This window comes from Mobula hypostoma, chromosome 5 (assembly GCF_963921235.1).
Source record: "Mobula hypostoma chromosome 5, sMobHyp1.1, whole genome shotgun sequence".
Classification (NCBI taxonomy): domain Eukaryota; kingdom Metazoa; phylum Chordata; class Chondrichthyes; order Myliobatiformes; family Myliobatidae; genus Mobula; species Mobula hypostoma.
This window is the reverse complement of record NC_086101.1, coordinates 133,505,129-133,532,924: the sequence shown is the minus strand read 5'-3', so window position 1 is coordinate 133,532,924 and position 27,796 is coordinate 133,505,129. Positions and strand designations below refer to the sequence as shown.

General features: G+C 41.7%; 1 protein-coding gene across 1 annotated transcript in view; it reads right to left on the bottom strand.

Annotated features, from left to right (window-relative positions):
- Positions 1–3,051: 3,051 nt before the first annotated feature.
- Positions 3,052–27,796, bottom strand: part of grin3a (glutamate receptor, ionotropic, N-methyl-D-aspartate 3A) — a 200,387-nt gene continuing 175,642 nt past the window's right edge. The window contains exons 7-9 of the mRNA XM_063047648.1: positions 10,024–10,188; positions 6,240–6,313; positions 3,052–4,067 (exon numbers count right to left, since the gene is read on the bottom strand). Of these exons, the coding sequence (XP_062903718.1) occupies positions 3,731–4,067; positions 6,240–6,313; positions 10,024–10,188 (576 nt within the window). The 3' untranslated portion in view covers positions 3,052–3,730. The remainder of the gene's footprint in view (positions 4,068–6,239; positions 6,314–10,023; positions 10,189–27,796) is intronic.

Genomic DNA, 27,796 nt, shown 5'->3' with positions numbered 1-27,796 from the left:
CGAGATTTAAGGAGGTATAGGCTGGTACCACCAGGGATGGAAAAGTGATAAGTACTGGGTTTAAAAATTACTTTAGATTTTTGAAGGGTATAAAAAGGGGCACCTTCCTAATGCAAGTGGAAATCTTCTCGAAAATAGTTCTAAGAGAGAGAGAGGAAGAGAGGGAGGGAGGGGGAAGGGGAGGAGGAGGGGCAGAGGGAGGGGGAGAGAGGGAAGGAGAGAAGGGGGAGGAAGGGAGTGGGAGAGAGAGAGAGAAGGAGAGGGAGGGGGAGAGAGAGAGACTTGAAAAGCCCTCGGACATTTGTCGTTCCCTCGGGCACTATACTATTTGGCGTGGCTCAATGTTGTTTGATAAATATTATTCTGTCTCTTTTACTACTTCATTAACCATTTTCTTCGCTTTTTTTATTTGTTCTTTTTATAAATTTAATAAAGAGATTGCTATAAACTTGAATAAACATACAATGTCTCCTCAGTGGATACCTCTTGCTTTTGGTTCAGGAAAGAACCAGGAACAAATTTTAAAATATTTTCATAACACCTGGATAAAAATAAAGCCTTGCAGTTTCTCTAGAATACAAAACCCAAGGGAAATTAGTGTAATACAGCCTGGAGCTTTTCGTTTGTTGGTCTTGATGGCCAGTTGCTGGTTTCATGACCTTTCTAGTGGGTCACCACTTAGCAGAGTGGACCAACACACATAGAAATCTTCATTAGTCCAAGCCAGAACCGCTGCCTGGCTGAAATCGTTTCAAACATTGCCCTGTTGCATAACAGTCAATGTGATAACTTCCCAAGAATCTCAATGGATAGAAAGTAACGCTGACCTAAAATTAATCTCAGATGCAATCTTGGAGAAATTGCCTTATGACCTCTATGTTAGCAGTTTTGGGAAGAAAAGTCAGAATGAAACAACCATTCAAAATCATTTAAAATACCTTATCACATACCCAACAAATAATCCCACTAGCCATCCCAGAAAGGAATAGAACTTACTCAGATAAACAGGGACAGGACTATGGACATGCATCCAACTTATACATGTGTGGAATATTAAGGAGTCCTTACCTTACAGGTCAGCAAAGCGGCACTGCTGGTAAAGTTGCTGCCTCACAGTTCCAACAGCTTAGGTTTGACCCTGACCTGAGGTGTTCCTTGTGTGGAGACTGTACCTTCTCCCTAATGGTGTAGCTTTCTTCTGGTGCTCCAGATTTCTGCCATTTTCCAAAAATGCGTCAATTACTCAGTTAATTTAGCACTGTAAATTGTCCTAGCATATAGATGTGAGGAAAAAATCTAGGGTGGAAATTGCTGGAAGTATGGGGAAAATAAAATGGGTTAAGGTGGATCAGTGTAAACAGTAATATGGGTGCTTATTGGCCTTGCAGACTTGATGGGCTGAAGGATGTGTTTCCATGCTCAATCTCTACAATCTTATGTGTGGCAAAGTCCAAACATCAGATTGAATGGCCGGAGCACCAAATTTCTAAAAGAGGATAAAATAATCATTACTTATGTTTTGTTTTTTTTTAGTATTTTGCGAGAATATTCTGTCGCTATGCTTTTGCCATAACATTGAATATCAAGGTACCATATTCCAAAGGTGCACAGGGCTCAACGTTTGTGGTCATACCCTTTGATAATTCTTTAGCTGTGGAGGGGTGAATGCTGGTACAGGCTTAAACGAGTCCAGGAAACAGTGCAAGACAATCAAGAGATTATTTTGATAAGACTTATTTGCTGGTGAGAATGTGAAAATCAGGAGAGACTTATGTTTCTTAACATTATTTAAGAACATGGATTTTAGTAATAAGATGAAGATAAAAACTGTATTTCTTTTCTCTTCCAGATGCACAGCACTGACATGTTCTCAGTGTCTTGTGTTATTCTTCTGGTCAGCTATATCAGATGGAATCAAAGGCAGGTACTCTGCTTATATCACAATTCCTGTTAGCAATTCTTGCACCATGATCAACAAATAAACGGCACCACACTGTCAACTAAAGCTTCTGCCACCTTCCAAAAAATAGCTAAGAGTATTCTCTGAAGAGTTGATCCCTTGAGGGAGTAATGCCAGTGAAACTATATTACACTTTCTGGAAAGTCTGTCCCATGGAAGGCACACTTCAAGCAATCATTTACATGAAGAACCTGCCCTGATATACTGTTACCAACACACACAAAAACTGCTGGTGCACACAGCAGGCCAGGCAGCATCTATAGGAAGAGGTTTCGGGCCGAGACCCTTGGTCAGGACTAACTGAAAGAAGAGATAGTAAGAGATTTGAAAGTGGGAGGGGGAGGGGGAGATCCGAAATGATAGGAGAAGACGGGAGGAGGAGGGATGGAGCTAAGAGATGGAAAGTTGAATGGCAAAAGGGATACAAGGCTGGAGAAGGGAGAGGATCATGGGACCCAGGGAGAAAGAAAGGGGGAGGAGAGCCCAGAGGATGGAGAGCAGGCAAGGAGCTATAGTGAGAGGGACAGAGAGAGAGGGAAAAAGAGGGAAATAAATAAATAAATAAGTAACAGATGGGGTATGAAGGGGAGGAGGGGCATTAACGGAAGTTAGACAAGTCAATGTTCATGCCATCAGGTTGGAGGCTACCCAGACTGAATATAAGATGTTGTTCCTCCAACCTGAGTGTGGCTTCATCTTGACAGTAGAGGAGGCCGTGGATAGACATATCAGAATGGGAATGGGACATGGATTTAAAATGTGTGGCCACTGGGAGTTCCTGTTTTCTCTGGCAGACAAAGTGTAGGTATACTGTCTCTGGGAACAAGTCCCTTGGAATGAATAATGACTGGGGCAATCATTCCTAGGGCAGAAGGTCTCCTAGCAGGTGCCCACAACAGGTCCAAATCCCCCTACAGTGGATATGTTAGATACAAGTACTTCTAGGAATAAATCAGAGTTAGTGAAAGATCACAAAGTTTGTGAGAAAGTTGGGAATTTGTGCAGACAATGAATTAATACAAATCAGGACTTTACTTTCAAAACCATTTACAAATTGACAATTTTCACAATGATTTAATGACTTCCAGGAATGTCCTCTTTGTTTTACAATGTGACAACAAAACATCAATAGACGGATTGTCAGGAAAGATTCACGTCCCCACAGACTGTCAGGCAGGTCTATATGAAAAGCTACACAATAATTCAAAGCTTTCATTGTTTCCAGTGTACAACATTCTACACAGAGTCTTAAGGGACCTCATTAGTCCTGACTGGTGGTTCACTAAAGAGATGGGTTTCACTGATCCAACTTCTAAGGTTCTGGCAGTGTACATTGTCGAGACCGAAGCTCACCAAGTGTTACAATCAGTAAAGAATCCATGATGCTTACAAAATAGTCCAATATCATCTTGGCTGCTTCTTTTCTGATCACCTGATGGGGACTGAGAGGTCTTACAAAAGGCTGCACCTACTGTGCAGGTTAACTAAATATTAATCTGTGACCCCAAGATGCATATAATTCCCCACAGGATCCTTTCTGCTAACCTTGGTGTTTATGGGTCTTTTGAGATGAATAAGAAGAAATTAAAATCGAGCCTGGAATTCTGATACGAGTTCTAGCTTCCTCCTCTTGGACAAAGCAGTGACTGCATTTGTTGGGAGAAACTGACTATGTATCATGGTTTTTATGCCAAATACAACTCTACAAAGAGGGGAAAGTTCAGAAAAAAATAGAGTTTTTGCCAACATTTGTTTTAACCAGTTCCCATTTTACGGTTCTGCTTTCTTGACTGTTCTCTGATACTCCTCCAATTCATTTTTCCTGTTCATTGCTTTTTGTAGTTCTTGTTTGATGAGTTGAATCTGCTGCTCTAATTCCGTCAGCTCATGAATGACTGACTGCCTGGCTTTCACGAGTGGCTCAGGTTTGCCGTTGGAATTGATGGCACGAGGCAGCTCTTTTGCCAGTGAAGGCAGAGCCTCAGCCTCGGAGGACTTCAATTTCATTTCAGGCTGTTGATCGTCTTTGAAAATATATTTCTGCCTGTTCCAGCTTGCATGGGTGGCTGTGTTCCATACAACTTGCCGGTTATTCCTTACATTACACCTGAAAATGAAATAAATTTGTTTTGAATCAGTCCTAAACCAGAGAGGCATGTCCATAGAAGATGCATTATTGTACAATACTGCTGCACACACAATGTGGGTTTTACCTCTCTCTATCTCAGTAATCCTCTCCTGCTTCACAACCCTCTTAAGATATCCATGCTCCTTCGATTTTAACCACTTGATCATCTGATTTCATAGTGGCTACACTGGTGGCTCTGCTTTTGCTAGCTAAAACTCAAAATATTAAGGCTTCCTCTCCAAACTTGCCCTCTTCCTTGCTCTCTCTTTAACTGGTGCTTAAAACCTCTAACTCTTAGTCACAAAATCCCTTTACATAGCATAAAATTGAATTTTGTCCTATAATGTAACTATCACCATTTTGGGACATTAACTGTGACAAGGCAAACAAAAAGATTATGCAACCACAAATAGCGTCTCTGTTAGCGACATACTGAAATCTAACTAACTCTACAGTATTTCCTCCCATGTGCAAAAGCCTTTGCATAACATGTCGAATTTTGACCCAACAAACTCTTTTTCTGTCTGAATATAAAAATGCAGGAGGAACTTTAATGCTAAAATCATAGAGTAAATGGAACACTAACTTTGTAATATCCATACAGAAAAAGCATCTCAGAGTTACATAACTCTGCACTGTATAGATCTGTTTATAGATATGGGCATTGTTACTGATATTTAAGAACAGTTTACAACATTGAATCTTTAGTCTGGTAATTTGTGGTAAATTTATGTTCATGTAGCAAAGGGGATTCATAAGGACATGACGTATCTCTGGAATTACATCTGTATCAGAGTTACTCTCCATTTGTTGTACAGAATGGCGAAAAAGAACTGGTTTTAAAATTAAGTTCATCTCCCCAAAGGTCTATTTGATAAAAACGGGCATATAACATCATCAGGAAGCCAGTGTTTATCCTCTTTGATAATTATAAGAATTTCTGCAAGAAAGTGAGAAAAATATTTGTGAAGTTTCTGTTTTCATTATTGTTACATTGAATAATAAAGGATTTTAGAATTCTTAAAATTAATTAAGATTAGAATAAAAAGGACTCGTTAATTATTTTTCAATAAAGTTTGTCAATTTCATTCAAGTGAATAAATTTGAACATGTATTTGAGCCAAGCCATGTGTAAAGCTAATGTAAAGTACAGCCGGCTTGGAACGTTGTTGCTCGAACCTGAACATGACAGACCAGTGGTGGAACAGGAGGTCAGGCATGTTGTTCACTGCCTCCCGCTTGTTTCTGACTGTCATAAGAGGGTCAGGAACAGGCTGACCTGCCACTGCAGTTAACCCATAAATTACTCTCTTAAAATGCATTACATTCCAGACCATTTGTTCAAGTTGCTATTTAAAAAAAATTTCTAAATCTCCTATATTTTGTTGGTTTAATGTCTTTTTCAAAATAAATAATTCCATTTAAGTTTACCATAGCTCATTATTCATATCACCAGTGGGATTCCAGCCTCTCAAAGACTAATACATGCTCGACTGCCAGCAAGTCCGTTCTCTCTATTTATAGCATTCTGATTTTAATCATCTGCTTTTCCTATTTACTACTATATAATAAATATTTTGATAGCTTTGCATTTCTTTACAAATGAGGCTATCATTGATCTGAAATACCACATCAGAAGAGCTTATTAATTATTTTAAACACTTCCCACCAACAACTTCTAGTTGTCTGTTCAGTAATAGCAATTTTCATTCATATAAAACCTTTAGCATGGAAGAAAGAGCCCACAAGATGTCTCATAAAGTCACAAGAAAGAAGTAAGAGACATTATAGGTAGTGTGGCCAAATGCTTGCATATGGGGTGAATTTTCATCATCTTATATACTGAGGGAACTCCAGAGGCTACTTAACAGGCATAGCTGAGAGTGGTGAAGAAAAATAAAGGGGTTGAACAGGAAAGAGACCAGGTAAACATAGAGTTAGATGAAGGTATCAGAAATGGACATGGTGGTTTCTATATGGTTGATACTGGTGAAGGCACACTAGGAAAAAGCTTCAGCCACTCAAAGCACTGACATGCTACCTGCACTTCCACTGTAAAGCAAGCTCTTACCACTTATTTGTTTGCATTATTAAGCATACTTATTAAAAAGAAATGCAAGTGCCTTAGTGCTACTGACCAAGCTTTCTTACCTCTTTTCCAGTCGATTCAATTTGTGCTGAAACTCTTCATCATTGAAGGATGTATTCAAAGCACGATGAAATCTCTGAGAAGCATAGAAATTCTGGTTAGAATCTAGGCTTTCCTTTTATTTGCCCAGAGGATGAGGTCAACACTTTGATGGCTAGTGTTTATTGGCTTGACCCAATGTCCCTGAGAAGGTGAAAATGAGTAATGTTTTATAAACCGCTGCCATCCTTCTGGTGGAGTTACTCCTCCAAGTCCCGGTGAGCAGAGAGTAAGTTGGCAAACAGCCATTGAAATGGTTCCAACCCCAGCAAGTGTAAAACTTGGAATGAAAATTTCAGAAGGCAGCATTTCCATCCAGTGTCCTTGTCTTTCTATATGGTACAGAAGAACAACTTGAAGGTGCTGCCAAAGAACCCTTAAAGAGTTACTCTAGTGTACTTTATATTGGTACACACCAGTAGTAGAGGGAGAGAGTAAACAGGACATCAATCAAAGAGGGTGCTTTGTCTCAGACAGCATTGAACGATATCAGTTTTACTGTAACTGGGCAAGTCCAGATTGTTCCATCACATATCTACGTATATGTGGAGATCTGATTGAGGTTTATAAGATTATGAGAGGTATAGGTAGAGCGGACAGCTAACATCATTTTCCCTGGGTAGAAATTTCTAACAGCAGAAGGCATGCATTGAATGTGAGAGGGGGTAGGTTCAGAGGGATAAGCTTTTCACTCAGAGAATGGTGGTTGCTTGGAATGTGCTGCCTGGTATGGTGGTACAGGCAAATATATTAGAGGCTTTTAAAAGACATTTAGATAGGCACATGAATGTGCAGAAGATGGAGGGATATAGACATTGTATAGGTAGGATCCATTGTTTCTGAGGATTTTTAATTTAATTTTTGGCTGGCCTAACACAACATTGTGAGCCAAAGGGCCTGTTCCTGCGCTGTACTGTTCTATGTTATATGTTCTATAGGTGGTATGATTAACAAGTTTGCAGATGTAAAAATTGGTAGAACTGTAGATAATGAAGGAGGATATCTTAGGATATATTGGATCAGAGATCAGCTGCAAAGATGGGCAGAGTGGTGGTAGATAGAATTTAATTCAGATAAGTGTGAGATAATGCACTTTGGGAGGCAATATTCTGGTAGAATGCACAAAGCATATAGCAGGGACCTGAGGAGAGTTTACGTATAGGGAGATCTTGGGATGCTTGTCCATATCTTTGAAAATATTGTCACCAAAACTGAAGAAGGCATTCGGTATGTTTGCCTTCATACACCAAGGCACTAAGTACAAGAGATGTGATGCCATGATGCAGCTATATAACACTTTATTTAAGCAATATTTGGAGTATTGTGTGCAGTTCTGGTTGCCATGGTTACTATGGGAAGGCTGTGGAGGCTTTGGAAAGGGAGCATCATATTACCTGATCCGTAGTTATAAGATAGGATTGGATGGGCTGAATTTATTCTCAGTAGAATGTAAATAGTGGTGGGGAGACCCCACAGAGGTTCACAAAATTTGTTGCAATGAGCGAAGGAAGCAAACCCAAGTGCAGGACACAGGCACGGAGAATGAGTTTGGATGCTTACACGGGCGTAAATGCTGAACAGCAAACAGGAGGGATCGTGACATGGAGCCCTGTAGGGAGCCTTGACTCAGAGAAACGGAGTCTCATAGATAAACCTTGAAACTGGAGCTAAACTTAGAACAAATGGTTCTAAGCAGTCAGGAAACATAGTTACCTCACAGGAAAAAGACCAACGAACAGGTGACTAGTGGTTGTGACGCCGGGGCTCTTATACTGCAGTTCTTGATGGAAACCACGTGTGTCGTCATCAAAGCGAATTAGAAGCAATTGGGAAATTAAGAGCAAGATAGGGAATTAACGATCAGGACCATGACAAAATTATGAGGGGCATAGTTAGGATAGATAGTCAGAAATCTTGTCCCAGGGCAAGGGGGTCTTGAACTAAAGGTCACATATTTAAAGTGATAGGGGAGAAATTTCAGGAGATCTAAAGGGTAAGTCTGTAATTCAGAGGGTGGTGAATATCTGTCAGAGAAGGTAGTCGAGAGGGATATATAGTTATAATGTTTAAAAGGCATTTGGACAGGTACTTGGATAGGGAAGCTGCGGAGGTATGGGTGCAAATGTAGGGAAATGGGATTCATGTGAATAGGCATCAAGATTGGCATGAATGTGGGTGGGCCAAAAAGGGCCTATTTCAGTTATTTATGCTTCCATGATTCTATAATTTATTGTGCTGCTTTGTGTCTTCCTGCTGGTGGAAAGGCTTTGAGGAATAATGCAAGTCCAGTGGCAAGCTTCTACTCGTGTTCTTGTACGGAGACACTGGGCTACAGCACCAAACACTTTGGCAAAGTTGGAATCTCAAAAAACGATAGAGAGATACAGAGGAGGAGATACTTTGAGAGGGAACACCAGAACCAAGATGCCAGCTAAATATCTGGCTGCCAAGTGTGGAGCAAAAAAAATTGTAGATAATCAAGAGGGTAGAATTAGAAAAGCTGAGATACTGCAGTAGGTTCAATGGTAGAAAGAAGACATTGAGGTGGTGATGGGGTAAGCCATGAAGGAGTCTAAATATGTAGGGAACTTTAAAATTGGGCCATTTCTTAACCATGACTGACTGTACAAAGTGTTAAACAAATCGCAACATCAGCAGCACATGTCAGAATAACCTAAAGTTTGTGAAGAACAGAATGAGAGAAGCCACCAAGACAGTGTCTGCTCAAAAGTTATCAAAGGCTTGAGTGAGCTAAGGTAGAGCTTATGTCAGGACATGTTCTGGTGGTTGAAACAGAAAATCTCAGCATCATGGTGTGAAGTTCAACTTGGGGACCAATATGTCATCAAAGCTGGGAACACACAGGTCTGATAACAGACCAAATTATGATCAGTGCTTTAACTGGGCCAGAAAAAGAATTGTTAAGAGATGTTCTAAACATGAAGGCTTGGGGACACAACAATGACATGAAGGCTTGGGGACACAAAATACTGTGCAGATGCTGGGGTCAAAGCAGCACTCACAACATGCTGGAGGAACTCAGCAGGTCGGGCAGCATCCGTGGAAAAGATCGGTCGACGTTTCGGGCCAGAACCTGATGAAGGGTTCTGGCCCGAAACGTCGGCCGATTTTTTCCATGGATGCTGCCTGACCTGCTGAGTTCCTCCAGCGTGTTATGAATGAAGGTTTGGGGAAAGCTCCAATAATGTCGCATTAGGTAAAAAAGTTGTGTGTACAGGATGTTGTGAAATTATACACTGATGAAAGCTTTGAATTGATAATTTTAGAATATTTTCCTTTTAAATTTGATGGAATTTATCTAATTTCTCATTCAGGCCAGGTAAAGTCATCTCCTGGTTGTACTCCTTTGATAATTTTTTGACTTGGTTCTCCACTATATCTGTGACTTTCTAATTTCACAGAAGTTGCTTTATGTGTATCTAAAAATAATTCATAAAACTCACTGTACAGAATCTTCAGTTTGATTCTCTAAGGGTGTTGTATCTCAGCGAATGAATTCATTACAGTTACATCGTTTCTGATTTCTACTCTAGGAATAGACACAAGGTCTGAAAATTCTCCTGAACGCCTGCTTAGTTTCAAAGGAGATTACAGAAATGTTTGCTAAGAAATGTAGCCTCAGTTGGTGGCTATCCTCCACTGCTAAATTTCTGCCTAATTGAAGCTGATGGTGAATACCAGCTATTGTTGTCAATAGAGGGCAGATGCATTTACACTGGAGCATACCTGGCTTGTATGGAGCCAGTACTTCAGCCTTGGTTTCCTCTTGATCCGTGGAAGGACGAGTCTATAGATGATGTGCTCGCCAACTGTTGCAAAAAGGGAACCAGCAACGCCAATGCAAAGCATCACAAAGAGTCCGGAGAAATGCTTGATACCCATTTGTAAAGTCTGTGGACAGAAAGAAAATTTTACTGTCAACCTTGGTTTAATTACTGCATATATAAGAGATTTGCCATTGTGCATTAATTTGCTGCACCCAAACTTCTACCACTCCAACAAATCCCTTCAAAACAAAGCTTCAGTTACAGTGGTAGCCACCTAACAATGCACGGCTGAAAGAACATGCTGGCTGAATTAAGTTTTAGAGGACGATATAAGATTCGATTATATGCAAAAAAAATATAAGCCCATACGATATAGGAGCAGAATTAGGTCATTTGGCTCATCGAGTCTGCTCCATCATTTCATCATGGTTGATCCATTTTCCCTCTCAGCTCCATTCTCCTATCTTCTCCCTGATAAGACCATAAGATATGGGAGCAGAATTAAGCCATTTGTCCATTGAATTAAGCTATCCGGCCCATCAAGTAAGCCATTTAGCCCATTGTTCCATCCCTATGCTTCCTGAATACTATCACCTCTTGCGAAGTTGAATTGAGCGGCATAGGGGACAACAGGGCTTCACTTCCAGAAGAGCAAAACACCTTTTATGCTCACATTGACCATCAAAACATGGAGGAAGCGTCATGAACTTGCACAGTTCCTGATGATCCTGTAATTTCTGTCTCTGAGGCCGACATGTGAGCAGGCTTTAGGAGGGTAAACCCACAAAAAGCATTCAATCCTGATGGGACACCTGGTCAAGTACTAAAAACCTGTGCTGATCAACAGGCTGGAGAGTTCACTGAGATCTTTAACCTCTCGCATCCGTAGTCTAAGGTAACCAGCTGCTTAAAGCATGCATCAATTATACCAGTGTCTGAGACGAATGTGGAACCTGCCTCCATGATTATTGTCCAGTAGCACTTACAGTACATCCACTCTGATGAAGTGCTTTGAGAGGCTGGTGAAGCAAAATATCAACTCCTGCCTGAGAAGTGACTTTGGATCCACTCCAATTTGCCGACCGGAGCTACAGGTCCACAGCAGGTGCCACCTCATTGGCTTTTCACTCATCCCCGTGAACATTTGGACAGCAAAGATGTATGCAAAAAGATGATCTATATCAACTTCAGCTCAGTGTTCAATGCCATTACCCCCCTCAAAACTAATCAATAAGCTTCAAGACCTCCTTATGCAACTAGATCCTCAATTTCCTCACATGCTGACCCTGGTCAGTTTGGATTGGCTACGACATCTCCTCCACGATCTCCATCAGCACAGAGACATCTCAAGGCTGTGTGCTTACCCACAGCTCTACTGGCTTTACACATATGACTGCGTGTCCAAGCACAGCCTCAATGCCATATTAAAATTTGCTGCTGGCACCACTGTCATAGGCCAGATCAAAGGTGGTGATGATTGGAAATCTGGCTGAGTGGTGCCACAACAACAACCTTTTATTCAATGTCAGCAAGACCAAGGAGCTGATTATTGACTTCATGAGGAGGAAACCAGAGGTCCATGAGGTCCTCATTGGAGAATCTGAGGTGGAGGGGGCAGCAACTTTAAAGTCCTGGGTGTTATTCTTTCAGAGGACTTGTCCTGGGCCCAGCACATAAGTGCAATTATGAAGAAATCATGGCAACCCCTCTACTTCCTTAGGAAACTTCAACAAAATTCTATAGATATGTGGTGGAGAGTATATTGACTGGCTGCACCACAGCCTGGTATGGAAACACCAATGCTCTTGATTGGAAAATCCTACAAAAAGTAGTGGACACAACCCAGTCCATCACAGGAACAGCTCTCGCCACCATTGAGCATATGTATACGAAACATCACAGGAAGGTATCATCTATCATCAGTTACCATGACCCCCTTCACCCAGGACATGCTCTCTTTTCACTTCTGCCATCAGGAAAAAGGTACAGGAGCCTCAGGACTCACACCACCAGGTTCAGGAACAGTTATTACCCCTCAACCATCAGGGTCTTGATCCAAAGGGAATAACTTCATTCAACTTTACTTGCCCCATCATTAAAATGTTCCTACAACCTATGGACTCATTTTTAAGGGCTCTTTATCTCATGTTCTCAATATTTATTGCTTATTTATTTATTATTATTCTTATTTGTTTCTTTTTGTATTTGCACAGTTTGTTGTGGATTTCATTAGGTATTCTAGTTTCCTCCCATCTCTCAAAGACATGCAAATTTGTAGGTTCAGTAGCCACTATAATTTGTGCAGGTGAGTGGTAGAATAGTTTGGGTGGTGGTGGTATGGGAGTTGATGGTAAAATGGGGAGACTAAAATGGAAACAATATAAATAGGTGTTTGATGGTTGGTGTTGATGCATTGAGCCTCAGGGCCCGTTCCTGTATTGTGTAATATCTCTCTCAATTTAGTCAACCAAGCCTGCAGAACCGCAGTAGAAATCACAAAGTGGAAACAGAGATGGAGTGTGCAGAATTACAGATAAATACAAAACAGAACTAGGTAGACATATTGAATAAAAGATACAATATAGAGAAAGGTAGGAAGCAACACATGATCTTGTTTAAAGGAGAGGGCCTATCAACTCATCTAGACCTCTTTAAGCACTTTACAGCCAATAATATTATTTGAAATATAAACACTGTTGTAATGCAGGAAATACCGCAGCCAATTTTGGAACAGAAATCTTCTCCAAGACTAATATGATCATCTGTCTTGGTGATGGTTACTTGAAGAACAATTTTTGGGAAGGACATGGAGGATGCCCCACACCAATCTGTGAAATAGCACCATGGATCTTATACATCCACTAAAGAGAGAAAATGGAACTATACTTTAAATTCTCATTCAAATGACCTAGCTCTCAGCAAATTGCATTTCAGTTTTTTAATGTATAAACATAAGAAAGTCTGCAGATGCTGATAATCCAAAGCAACACACACAAGTATTTTTCCCGTTTCTCGGTTGTAGTTTTAAATTTATACAAAAGGTGGCAGCAAGAGCTCTCCACACTGACCATATATGAACATTATTTTACATGACAGCAATTAATTGATGCAGAGATACAGCTGGCAGCTATAAAGTCAAAGAGTGCAAGTAAATAGATGGTTTGCCCAAGTCAGTGCAGCAGCAGAATTTAATTTTTGCACTTTGCATTGGTAATGAATGCATTCTACAAAATATTGCCACCTGCTATTGAAGAAAACAAATATCTGGCAGAAAAAGTAGAAGAAATTTGGATGTAAGCACATTGAACATTTTTTGCATTATTTAACATGTATATGCATCTCAGTTCATTATAAATGTTCTGCACCCAGGTTCCAGAGCTACATACGAAAATTTTCTGCTGTAACTTTGACCAAAGTAGGTGTAAAGTTTGGTGCCTGTGGGAATTACAAGCAGAAGACTTTTTTTTTTGCTGGGTATCAGGAAGTTGGCCTGGCATAGGGGTGTGGGGGAGCTACTATGGGGAGAAGTTGCCATTTTTATCAACTTGCTTTGAGGTACACTTATTCTGAATTTCTTATTTTAAATGCAATTTTCTGGCATCATCACATTCAAAAAGAAATAAAAAGAGTTTCAGATTGATGAGCTTGAATGAAGGTCATGTGCCAGATGCTGCCTGATCAGCTGATCATTCCCAGCATTAAAATTATTTTGCTTGGAAAAACTCTAAAGCTTGCCTGACTGAAATGTTCATAAATGTGCCACAACTGCTATGCATGTATATAAAACAACATAAATATTTGAAACAGGACTAGGCGATCAGTTCCCTCACACGTCCTTCACCATTTAATAAGATTATGGCTAATCTTTTATTGCAGCACACTTTCCTGTGATAACCCCATGTACCATGTCTCCCGTATCTCTGGCCCCATATACCTTGACTCTGGATAATAGTTAAATAGCTTGTAGTTTCAGTGTTTAGAGTTAAAAGGAAATGGGACATAATTGACAGTTTTCTTTGTTGACAGTACCCTGCCTGTTTATGGTAGGTATGGTATATGTTAGAGAGTCTGTGAGGAAATATAGGATTGACTGGTAGTGGGGAAGTCAGTGCCTACATGGGAGGAATTTCAAGATACTTTACCAAGTACAGGAAATCGCATCCTCTTGTATTTACAGTGCACTAGCTTTTCATTGTTCTCAGAACTGGACTTAAGGATTTTGTGATACTGTGCCATTTACAACCCTGAAGGGCAATACAAAATCTTGACCATTACAATGCCCCAGCTTCATTTGGATCAACTGTATGGGCACTTGCAGCAGGCATTCCAGCATCGGCACACAGCATGAGAACAATTTGCACTGATAATTTGGCTTGGCCAAGCTTTATTTTAGTGACGCAGAAACCTGTTGCTGAGGAGCTACACATATTTTTCATTACAGGATACAGCATCACTAGTAATGCCAGTCCTAATTGGCCTAATACTAAGTAGTATGCTAGGTCATTTCAGAGTTTAAAAGGCAACCTAATCGCTGTAGGCCTTGAAACAAATAAAAGCCAAAGCAGGTAAGGACAGCAGATTTCCAGCCCCTAGTGCATTAACGAGCCTGGTAGGCTTTTAACATCAATATCTTTTCAGTTCTAGATAGATCCATCCCTACCACTGGAAGTATCTGTACGAGATGCTACAAGAAGGCAAGATTTGCCATCAGAGATCCCCAACGAATGGATCATTGCAGCTTTTTGCAGCTACCATCGGGCAGGTAGTACAGACATTTGAGGTTCCATATTATCAAGTTCATGAACAGCTATTTCATTTCTTCCATTATATTTCAGCAATAAATGACAACTTTGATCACTTCACCCTAAAATGGACTTTTTTGTTCTAATTTGTAAAAAATTGTATATAATTTATGCTTTTCTTGCGAATGCTGCTTATGTGATGCTCGGTGCCTGTGATGCAAGTAAGGATTTCATTACATCTATGCATACAAATACTTGTGTATATGACAACAAACCTGACTTTGATAATTTACTTAACTGCTATGATAAAATTTGCACCTGTATCACCATATATTTAATTCGGACCTCTTATTGAATACTCCACATTAAATATTCCTTCCTTTCACTAGTGGAGCACATATCTCCTAAATGTACCATCTAGACTGCATTTACTCATCAAGGTTACTTGGCGTCATCTCTCAAGATATTTTGTATGACCATTGAAGTTTCCAAAATTCACACAGCATCCTAGTTAGGAGATAAATGGCAGATCCTTCGTTGAGCTGGGTCAAAATCCTCAAACTCCCTATCCAGCAGTACTGTTGGAGAACTTTCATTCCAAAGCTTCAGAGGTTTAAAGTGCTGGTTGCTCAGTATGTTCTCAAGGAAAATTAGGAGATGGGCATTAAATTCATTTCTACTAGTAATATCTGCATTGCATGATAATGTCTTAAGGAAGAGTGTAAAATCAATGTTCGTGTCTGAGAACCCATTTTACAACCTTCTAGATTTTTGTCTCCATGAACTTTAACAACACAGCATTGAGGGCTATTAATGGGGTAATGTAGTTACTGGGATGACTATTTTAAAAACAAGAGACCTTGAACTTATATTAGTATCACTGTAAATCCATAAATAACAAGAATGGATGTAATTGAGTTATCGAACTCACTTAGCACTCTATACATAGTGACTTTTTTTCTTAAATTCATAATAATTAGCTGTAACCGCTCTAAGATGTTATGACAGTGGTCAAAGAACGTGAATAGAACAACAACAACTTGTGCATAGCAAGCTCCCGAAGGAATATGAGGTAATAGCAATTCTTTTTAATTCTCGTTGAGAGAAGATGATGATGTTGGTGGGAAGAGTCTGATTTCTCATCTGAAAAGTACCACCTCCAGTAATATAGTAATGCTCCATTGAACTGTGAGTACAAGTTATACTCTCACATCTCTTTAATGAGGGTACTGCAGCCACATTTCTTTCCTGAGCAGATTGGAGAATGCAATCTGAAAATGATTTCCAATTGCAATTAATTAAGCTTAATTCCAGTGGTTGATTCTGCTCTTAAAATCCCATCTATACATTGGTATTGAGTGCTGTATAATTTTGAAATGTGCCTGCCTCACCACAAAATGTCTGTGTGGTATTGAGCACAGGCTGTGCCTGTCAGTAATTTCAAACAGCCTATTAAATATTTTGCAATTCTTTAGATTTAATTCAAGCTGGCTGAGTTTCATTTAATGGGCTGAGATGGATAGACTATATTTTGTTCAAATGCTTTGACTGTCACAGACTAATACACGTGTTTTTTTGTCTACTTGATGTGAAGATCCTTGCAATCCTTGCTACCCTTGTTTTAATCGGGGTGAATAAACTGTACTGAAGCTCTTGTGTGCGAGCAGGATTACTTAGAACCCTCAGGGGCTTGGTGAAAATTCTCTTTTATGAAGTTCAGCTATGCTGTAAATAAAGCAAATCTTGATACTAGCGCAGCTGGAGCTGTGGACTATGTCACTTAGGTCAGGTCCACCTAAGCGTCACACAGACTGAGTTCCGTCCCAGCATACAAGGAAAGTAAGGGCACACAATTGTGGTTTCAGATGTATATGGCACAGTGTTGAGATACCAAGACCATGAAGATACCCTAAACCCTTTCAGGTTTTTAGGAACATGAGAACTTGAAGCTGACTGAACTAGCTCAAGGTTAATTTGCTCTTTACCCATTTTTAGGATGTGAGAATTGGTGGCAAATGTGAGCATTTCTGGCAAGTGTGAGTATTTATTATCCATCTCAACTTGCTCTAGAGGAAGTGATGTTGAGCTGCCTTCATTAAAAATTATTGACCTTCCTTGAAGTTTCTTTAGTAGTTCAGGTAGGAAGGAAACTCCAGCATTTAGACCAGTGATCATAAAGCAAAGGGCATATATTTTCAAGTTCCTGGATGGTGGGGATTCTTAATGATGTATTCCATCTTTGTGAGGGATCACCTTTTGAAGATGTCCTTGGTGGTGGAGAGACTGGTGTCCATGAATTTACAACCCCCTGCAGCATTTTCCAATACAGTGCATTGGTGCCTCCACAACAAATGGTGATATAACCAATTAGAATGCTCTCCACTCTATATAGAATAGTACAGCACAGTACAGGCCCTTCGGCCCACATTGTTGTGCCGACCCTCAAACCCTACCTCCCATATAACCCCCCACCTTAAATTCCTCCATATACCTGTCTAGGAGTCTCTTAAATTTCACTAGTGTATCTGCCTCCACCACTGACTTAGGCAGTGTATTCTACACACCAACCACTCTCTGAGTAAAAAACCTTCCTCTAATATCCCCCTTGAACTTCCCACCCCTTACCTTAAAGCCATGTCCCATTGTTTTGAGCAGTGGTAACCTGGGGAAGAGGCACTGGCTATGCACTCTATCTATTCCCCTTAATATCTTATATACCTCTATCATGTCTCCTCTTATCCTCCTTCTCTCCAAAGAGTAAAGCCCCAGCTCCATTAATCTCTGATCATAATCCATACTCTCTAAACCAGGCAGCATCCTGGTAAATCTCCTCTGTATCCTTTCCAATGCTCCCACATCCTTCCCATAGTGAGGCGACCAGAACTGGACACAGTACTCCAAGTGTGGCCTAACAAGAGTTTTATGGAGCTGCATCATTACCTCGCGACTCTTAAACTCTATCCCTCGACTTATGAAAGCTAACACCCCATAAGCTTTCTCATATCTGCAGAAATTTGCTGAAGTCTTTGGTAACATATTAAATCTCTCCAAACTCCCAATGAAATCTAGCCAATGGCTTGCCATTGTAATAGCATTAAGATGTTGGGCCCATGTGCGCCTGCACTAACAGTCAGCGAGCAGATATATTATCTTCAGTCCACACTGACTGTGGGCTCCCGATGAGAAAGTCGAGGATCTAGTTGCAGAGGGATCTAGCTGCAGAGGGATCTAGCTGCAGAGGGATCTAGCTGAAGCTTGTGGATTAATACTGAGGGGATGATGCTTTGAATGCTGAACTGTAATCAATAAACAGCAGCCAGGCGTAGGTATTGCTGTCATCCGGATGGTTAAAGACCAAGTGGAGATCACGTGAGATTGCATCCACTGCAGATACTTTGAGCCAGTATTGAATACCCCTACCTCTGACCTTATGATAGATAGAAACTGTTGACAAAGCAATTGAAGATGGCTGAGCTTAGAATGATTGTCTGGGGCTGAGATAAAAACACAATCACCCTCCCCCAGGCAACAGTGAATTAAAGTGCTTTTGATTCCCATTGACTAGAGGTTTACTTGGGTTCTACTGTGCTACACACAATGATTAGAGAAAATTTCAGCACTGATAATTCTAACAGCTGACAGTCCTCATTCCTTTGTGGTAGAGAAGTGCACAGACTTATAATCACCTGTGTAAACGTTTGCCTTCTCAATGTGCCCCTCCAGCTTCAAAAAACAGCATCTAGCTATCTATCCTGTCATTCATACTCAGAATATTTTCTGTCCCAATCAGCTTTCTTGGTGTCTCCTTCCTCTCTAACTTGCCATAGGCATTCCTCCTCTTAATGCTGAATCATTCAAAATTACTAAAGTTAATTGAACTAAAGTAATGGAGTCAACATTTTCCAGGCCAGCTACCCCTGCAGATAAGTTGACAGCATAAGAACTCACTTCCTCCTTTAAAGATGTTTTCTTAAATTCACCACTCCAAAAATGCAATGGATCATTTTTGGTCAAAAAGTCAAATTACATTTCTGCTCCAATTATCTGCAATTACATTTTGAACCTCAACAATTAAAATTATAAATAGCACTATTAGCACAATAAAATTTGTGAGCAACGTGGTGAGGTATTATGCTTTAGACTCCATACTTTATTCTAGGATTAAATCCTACTAAAATAATTGTCCTGCTCAAAGGTGCAAAATACAAAAGGCAATATTGGGCTTTCAGCAACCGGAGAACCAATCAACCATTACCATTCTCCATCAGCTTCCATCTGCTAGGTAACTGTTGAAGATGTAACTCCTGCTCTTTTACCTCTGTCTTTCCTTCATTCCAGGCTCCTAAACACTGCATGTGAAACATAGATTTACTTGTACTCCTTTCAATTAAATGCATGGTGTTTATTACTTATGGTGCAACCGTTCTCTGCTAGGGAGACAAAATGCAGGTTTGCTGATTAGTTTGTGGTCACCTTTGTTTAGACTGCAGGGGCAGCACTGGATTTCCACTTGCCTGTCACATTCACCTAATTTTGCTCGACAAAAAAGACCAAGAACACATGGTAATACAGCCAATCCAGACACTGGCATTATTTTACTGTCATGATCTGGATCGGGCGCCCTTAAAATTTACATTCTTTGTGTTACAATCCGGACCGTTGACTCCCTGTTTCGCTTTGGTTCCCTGTTTTCCCGTGTCCCTCGGGCTTGGTGATTAGAGGCAATTTACTCTCGGCTGAACCGGCAGTTTATAAGTCTCCGGCATTCAGCCATTATGCGTGAGAGCGTAAACGAAGTCACCGGAGGTAGTTCAAGCCAATGTCATCTGGCCGGAGCCAACTAAGTTTCTTGCTGGAGCAAGCCCAGTCTCCTCCCGAAGCAAGTGCCAGCAAGCCACCTTCCCTTGTCAGAGCAGGTCAGTCAAAGTTAACCCACCGGGTGAGTCAAGAGCTCGCCGCAGCTTGGAGCGTACTTGTGCCCAGTTAAAGTTCTGTCCATCATTGTGTGGTCTCCGTATCCATGTCCTGCGTCTAAAAGGGGTCCCGGCCCTGTATCCTGGAAGGGTCCTGACCCTGTGTCAAGAAGAGTCTCATTTCCATCTAAGGAGGATACCCGGCTCAGTGTTTTATGTAACACACATCAAAGTTGCTGGTGAACGCAGCAGGCCAGGCAGCATCTCTAGTAAGAGGTACAGTCGATGTTTCAGGCCGAGACCCTTCGTCAGGACTAACTGAAGGAAGAGATAGTAAGAGATTTGAAAGTGGGAGGGGGAGGGGGAGATCCGAAATGATAGGAGAAGACAGGAGGGGGAGGGATGGAGCCAAGAGCTGGACAGTTGATTGGCAAAAGGGATACGAGAGGATCATGGGACAGGAGGCCTAGGGAGAAAGAAAGGGGGGGGGTGAAGCCCAGAGGATGGGCAAGGAGGTTCAGTAAGAGGGACAGAGGGAGAAAAAGGAGAGAGAGAAAAAGAATGTGTGTATATAAATAAATAACGGATGGGGTGCGAGGGGGAGGTGGGGCATTAGCGGAAGTTAGCGAAGTCAATGTTCAAGAAACACACATCAAAGTTGCTGGTGAACGCAGCAGGCCAGGCAGCATCTCTAGGAAGAGGTATAGTCGACGTTTCAGGCTGAGACCCTTCGTCAGGACTAACTGAAGGAAGAGTGAGTAAGAGATTTGAAAGTTGGAGGGGGAGGGGGAGATCCAAAATGATAGGAGAAGACAGGAGGGGGAGGGATAGAGCCGAGAGCTGGACAGGTGATAGGCAAAAGGGGATACGAGAGGATCATGGGACAGGAGGTCCGGGAAGAAAGACAAGGCGGGGGGGGGGGTGGACCCAGAGGATGGGCAAGAGGTATATTCAGAGGGACAGAGGGAGAAAAAGGAGAGTGAGAGAAAGAATGTGTGTATAAAAATAAGTAACAGACGGGGTATGAGGGGGATGTAGGGCATTAGCAGAAGTTAGAGAAGTCGATGTTCATGCCATCAGGTTGGAGACTACCCAGACAGAATATAAGGTGTTGTTCCTCCAACCTGAGTGTGGCTTCATCTTTACAGTAGAGGAGGCCGTGGATAGACATGTCAGAATGGGAATGGGATGTGGAATTAAAATGTGTGGCCACTGGGAGATCCTGCTTTCTCTGGCGGACAGAGCGTAGGTGTTCAGCAAAGTGGTCTCCCAGTCTGCGTCGGGTCTCGCCAATATATAAAAGGCCACATGGGGAGCACCGGACGCAGTATATCACCCCAGTGGACTCACAGGTGAAGTGTCGCCTCACCTGGAAGGACTGTTTGGGGCCCTGAATGGTGGTAAGGGAGGAAGTGTAAGGGCATGTGTAGCACTTGTTCCGCTTACACGGATAAGTGCCAGGATGGAGATCAGTGGGGAGGGATGGGGGATAGCCTCCAACCTGATGGCATGAACATCGACTTCTCTAACTTCCGCTAATGCCCCACTTCCCCCTTGTACCCCATCTGTTACTTATGTGTGTTGCTTGAATTTCCAGCATCTGCAGAATTCCTGTTGTCAGTGTTTTATGTCCTGTGTATGAGTCTGTCCCGTGAATAAGAAGAGTCCCTGGCTCCAGGGGTTTCAAGTATCAAGTCCTGGCTCTGGAGGTTTCAAGTATCAAGTCCTGGCTCTGGAGGTTTCAAGTATCGAGTCCTGGCTCCGAGGTCCGTGTTCCAAGTCCTGGCTCCGAGGTCGGTGTTCCGAGTCCTAGCCCAGACCCTTAGTCCCAGCCTAGTCCAGTGCCGGAGTCCTTGTCCGTTACGCTATTCCTGCTTCTGCTTTGCTCTCCTTGTAACAAGCAATAAACTCAAATTTAGTTAACCTCACAAGACATGTTTGTGCCTTGCATTTGGGTCCACCCTTGCTCCTCACCTTGTGGCACTTACACTATTAACTTCATCAACACTCAGAACCATGTCGGCAACAGAAAACATATTTCAAGAGAATTGGTGGTGAAGCTCTCAGTGCCAAAGCCTCAGAAATAACCCAGTGCCCTCTCATACAATTGGAGCCACATGTTATTCACACCATATGGAGAGCACTGACATCCAGCCTAATTAGCTCCTGTGAAGAGATTCTTGCTTTCTTCATCAGAAAACACCAGGATTGATTTGATGAAAATGACTAGAACAGCTAGTGCAAGCATCTTGGTATGGAAGCTTTGCCTCATTTCAAGAAAAGAAACAACTCTAGAAGCAACCAAAGGCCGCGGTCTAATAGAAAATAAGTGACCTAAATAACAAGTGGGTGGAAAGAGAGCAAACAATCCAGAACTTTACTAACAACCATGACATTCTTGGAACGTCAGCATTGTCAAGGCTATCTACAGACTAAATATCCAAATGCCCACCCTCCGCGAGCCAAAGATGGACGTGAACTTATCTAGGGGAGAGAGGCATTCAGAGCCCATTGTAAAGAACAGTTCACAGCATACAGTGATCTCCTCATCTGTCTTTGACATGAGTACCCTTGACTTCCCAAGCCACATTTCAGTTTGTTACATACAGACAAGGCATTGAAAAGTGACTATGCCAACTGAAAAGCAACAAACCCCCCAGAGCACATGCCATACACACACAAAATACTGGAGGAATTCGGCATGTCAGGCAGCAACTAAGGTGGGAAGTAAGCAGTTGATGTTTCAAGCTGAGGCCCTTACTCGGGACTGGAATGGAAGGGGAAGAAGCCAGAATAAGAAGGTGGGTGCAGAGGAAGGAGTACAAGCTGGCAGATGATAGGTGAAACCAACTGAGGACGGGGAATAAAGTGAGAAGCTGATAGATGACAGGTGAAAGAGATAAAGGGATGAAGAGGAAGGAATTGGATAGGAGAGGAGAGTGGACCATGGGGAAAGAGAAAGAGGAGGGGCTCCAGAGGGAGATGATGGGCAGGTGAGGAGAAGAGGAGTGACAGGAGAGCCAGAATGGGGAATGAGAAAAGAAAAAAGAAAGAATGGTGCGGGGGGGGGGGGCTGGGGCAAAATTACTGGAAATTAAAGAAAGATGAACAGAGCAGATGGCATTCCGTCATTAGTGCTACAACTTGCCAAAAAGGAATGTTGGTCACACACCACAATCTCTTTGTCTACTTCTGGGATGAGGATGAGCGACCTGGTAATTCCAAAACGGTGCCACCATGACTGTCTTTAAGAAAGGTGGCATCTTGTATTTACAGAGATGTCTCTCTGCTACGTGCCACAGGGAAAGTCACCATCAAGTTCTTCTTCAATCAACTCCTCCTCGAACTCAAGTTGCTGGTCCATGAATATAATGTAGATTCCTCCCTTCTAAAGGCACTGTTCACCATACCTCAACAAGAGAAGTGCCGGATGCAACATCAACTGCTATATATGACATCTTTTGAATAGCACTTCATTTTCTGATTGTGCACATTTCTGCTTTTTGGATTTTGCACTGACTTTAACAATGTCAGAAAATGCATCGTTTAGCTTTTTTTGGATTGCAATATTCTACAATATTTAATTTTGCTATTACAGATTCTAATTCAGTGTTTTTATTTGTTTCTCTGGTGAATTGATATTGACTCCTTCCATCCCCTTGCACACTGTCTCTGTTATGATTTAATCTCACCTGTTTCACCCAAATGTGAAATTTCACTTTCATTTCATTCTTTCTCACCCCATCAACTGTCTCTGCATTTTAATATATAATGAAAGGTCATGAAATTGAAACATTACCTTTGTTCCTGTCATTACAATGATAACATTATAATAAGTATTGGAGCTATTAGTGACACTCAAAACCAATAAATCTTCAGGAATTGATTCCTGCACCTCAGCATCATCCATTAGAAAAGAATCATACAAATGTACAGTCAACATGATTTGTGGAAGGGAAATCATCTTTCACAATCTGTTAGGTTCTTTGGGCTGTAACCAAAAGGATAGATAAGGAGGAACAAATGGATTTAATATATTTGGATTTTCAGAAGGCCTTCATAAAGTGCCACAGAATAGGTTATCGAACAAAATTAAAGCACATGTTCTGTTATACTGATATAGACTAGGAATTGGAATAAATGGGTCATTTTCAGGTTGAGAGACAACGGCTAGTGGGATGCAACAGGGATTTGTGCTGTATGTAATCTACACCAAGATTTGGATGAGGGGACCAAGTGTGATATATCCAAGTTTACTGATGATACAAAACTTGGTGACGGTAACAGGTAATGAGGAGAATGTAGACAGATTTAGAGGGATTATAGGCACGTTAAGAAAATGAGAGGCATCATGAATGATGGAAAGCAATTTAGTAATAGGAAAAGGTCATCAGCTTTAGTATAGAAATAAATGGAAAAATGGACTATATTTTACATGGCGATAGACCAGAAGTTGTCAGTATTCAGAGGGACCTGGGTGTCCTTATTCAGAAGTCACTGAAAGTTAACATGCAGGAATAGCAAGCAATTGGAAAGGAAATGATCATTTGTACATTAAAAAGCAAAGAAATAAAGAAGATTATATATATTATTGAATTTATATTTGGCTCTTGTGCATTTACACTGGAAATTTTATGTATTGGTCTCTTCCCTATTTACAATGTCTCAGTAGATTGATTCCTGGGATGAGGAGAGATTAAGTAGTTCTAGTCTCTATTCTGAGTTTGCAGGATTTCATTGAAGTAGTGAACATTGTTGTACGGCTTTCTAAGTTTGTCACAGAGCTGAAGATGAGTTGAGGAGTCTCTGATTAGGGAGATGGCTATTCAAGACTAAGACCTTTTCAGCTACATGGTAGTGAATTTTTGGATTCTCTATCCAAACAAGCTATGGAAGCTGTGTATTTTATAATGAAGACTGCTTAGAGTAAAGATTGCGTATGTAAGGAGTTTCTTCTTTTATGTTACTGCTAAGGCTAATAAAAATGGCTTCTTTGTTATGTTAACTGCTGAGAAAGTTCTCTCTCGCAGCTTGTTCGAGTTATAATTACTGATAAGAGAATTGTATTTATTTGCTAACCAATTAGGATAGATGTTATTCTTTCTTGTGTGTCTGTAAGCTATTGTTTTCATGGGCTTTGGGGCAGAAGGCAAATGGGGACAGAGAGAGGAGACACGATGCTGTAAGCTGGGCGACGGGACGGACCCTGAGCGGGAGTCCAAGGCCCAGGGTTTTCGGGAGGACAACTGAAGAGAAAGCATGCACTCTGGTCAACCACCGTGGTTGGTCCCAGGCGGCGGGTCGAGGGGGTCGAAGGGGATCGAATGGTGGAAAGAAGACTCGGTTAATTGAGCTCCAACTGTTGTGCACGAAGTGGTTGAAATTTGATAAGTTTGGCACCTTTTACTTTCCTTTGATATTTTATCTCCATTAATTACATAGTTCCAGTAAGATCTATAAAGTGTAATCATTTAATCGCATATGGTGTATTGTCTGTTATTTGGCGGGGTGGGGAACATCACACAGCATCCACACAAACCTGATTACCCAGTTTGGCGGGACTGAAGGCTGCTCTCCCTTGACGAAAGTGAGCTGAGCGAGCCTGAGGCTTACCAGGGGGCTACATTGTGGGGTTACTCGTCCTGAATATGGATTTTTGGTAGGAAGCTTTGTGATCAGCCTGTTTAAATTATGCATGCGGCGGGGACAAAAAGCTGGTGTGCCTCTGTGGAATTGCTGGTTACTACTGCAGGCGAGTTGGGTGGGGTGGCTGCTGGTACCCTGGATGTCTTTGTTCGAGTTCAGACTAGCGCTGATGAGTTGGTGGTGGGACTGCCAGTGTCTATTGGTGCCCTAGGTGAGGCGGGGCCATGGGCTGTCCATACTGTTAGGAGAGAGAGGAAAGAGTGGTCTGATTCGGAGGCAGTGTCCGCGAATAAATGTTCCAGCTATGGCAGGCTCCGCCTGGCTTTTGGGATAATGTCCACCCCTAACATGGCGGAGGTGTACTAGACATGGGTAGAGCGGATCTCTCAATAGTTAGATGAGTGGCAGTGCTCAGTTGAGGGAGAGTGACAGGGATTAGTTGAAAGTTTGAGTAGGCGGGCTGGTGACGGTGTTGGAACTGTCAGGGTCAAATACCCCATAGTGACAGCTGCTAGTTATCAGAAAGCAGGGCAAAATGCGTCTGGTTCGACTGGAAGTAAAATGCAGTGCCTGGGGGGCTTTCCATACCTGTGTCAGGAGATTAGGGAAAAGCTTTCAGTGTATCTTCTCTGGCTAAGGGGGCAGCTAAGTTGCTTGCAGTGCCAGGGGAGTCATTTAAGGGAATCAGCCCCTCCTTCAGTTGTTCAACTGATCAAAAATGTGTCGGGAAACTTAGTGGAGGCCCAGTGGGGGAACGGCTTGGGGTCTCTGGGGGAGCACATTCCCAGCAATGTACTAACGAACTTCTGAAGATAAAAGACCCTATTCCTGATGGCTTAGAGGGACCATGTGTGTCGTTACGGATAGATGGAAGCTATGCTGAAGCTATCCTCGACACCGGGGAGCAGGTCAAGTTGTTGCTCACCTTTGGGAATCCAACAAACAACACTGACTGTACTTGAGCAGTTTGCTTGAACAGGGAATTGGAAACACACTGTCTTCAATAAAATGCAATCCAGCTCATCTGCTCACGTCCACTACATTCTCTCCTTGGAAACTGAAGGTCAAGGGGTCAATACACAGTTCAAGGACTCTGCTCTGTTAGACGAACTGTCCTACAAAAGTGATTTTAATTTGCTCTGACAGGTGAATCCAGAAGACCTCAAGGAAATATCTCAAAGAATTGCAGGCGAGGTTTTGCTGATACCCTGAGTGATATGAATCCCTTGAGCATTATCTCTAGGACCGATGCTATGGTTCTAGTCACGTAAGTGTATGTAAGCCGACAGATGCTTCTCCAATACTATAATAGTGATTGCACCTCTGAGCTGCTTCATTGGCTTTCAAGTGCTAAGGTAATAGGGAATGAGTTTTGGATGAAAGATTGTTATCTCCTGAGATTTTAACATGCACTCCTCTGTTGGATGTGTGTGTGTGTGTGTGTGTGTGTGTGTGTATATGTGTAAGTCAGTAAGCTCAAGGGTAATAAGTGAGTGGGATATGATGAAAATTAGGAGAGGATGAGCATAATTTTTAGATGGCATTCTAGATCTTTGGCATCTAGCAATTAGATTGGTCATTGCTGTAATTGAATGATTGGTCTCAGTGAACTCTTTAAATTAAATTTAATGCATTAGCCCACTTAAGCTATGTAGAGGTATCACTGTTGGTGCTGAATGAAGAATTTACCAGATATACATTGACCAGCCATAGTATGAAAAGACCTCCAATTTTCAGAATGATGCTATTAAACACCAATGGGATAACATAATTTATAGAAGCATATAATTGATATTTGGAATCTGGTGGCCATTCAGTCTATTAGAGCCATGTCACCTTTTAGCGAAGCCAATTCACTTTCCCTCAAGGCCTGTTTATACTTCTGCGTAGGCTCTACGCAGTAGCCTATGCAAGTGGCCTATGCCATTGTGAGCATTTATTTTTCTGCGTTGGTGTGACTGCGTTGCTCTGCAATTCACCACCAAAACGCTAGTTGGTGGTGGGGTTTCTATGCCACTGTGTTGAGTTTCTTTGTGTACTTAAAACAATGGCAACTGAAACTGAACGCGTCATGTTGGAGTTGGAGCTAATAAATGTTGAACAAGAGTTACTTTTATTGAAATTACTGCAATGCAGAAAAGAGAGATGACATGGGAGGAGATGGTGTGTACGACCATTGAACAGATTGAGGCAGAAGGAGGGTGAATTTTCTGTGCTTGTCTGGCCACTGAGAGATATGGACGAGGAAGTGCATTTCAAATATTTCAGATGTCGGCAGGTAGATTTGATGATTTGATGAGAAGAAGCAAACGGAAATGCGATGCTACCAAGCAGACCAGACACAATAGCAGTCTGCGTCGCTGCGACGCATAGTTACATCTTTGGGGAGCTGTGCGTCAGGCTACGGTGTAGGGTACGCAGCTACGCCATA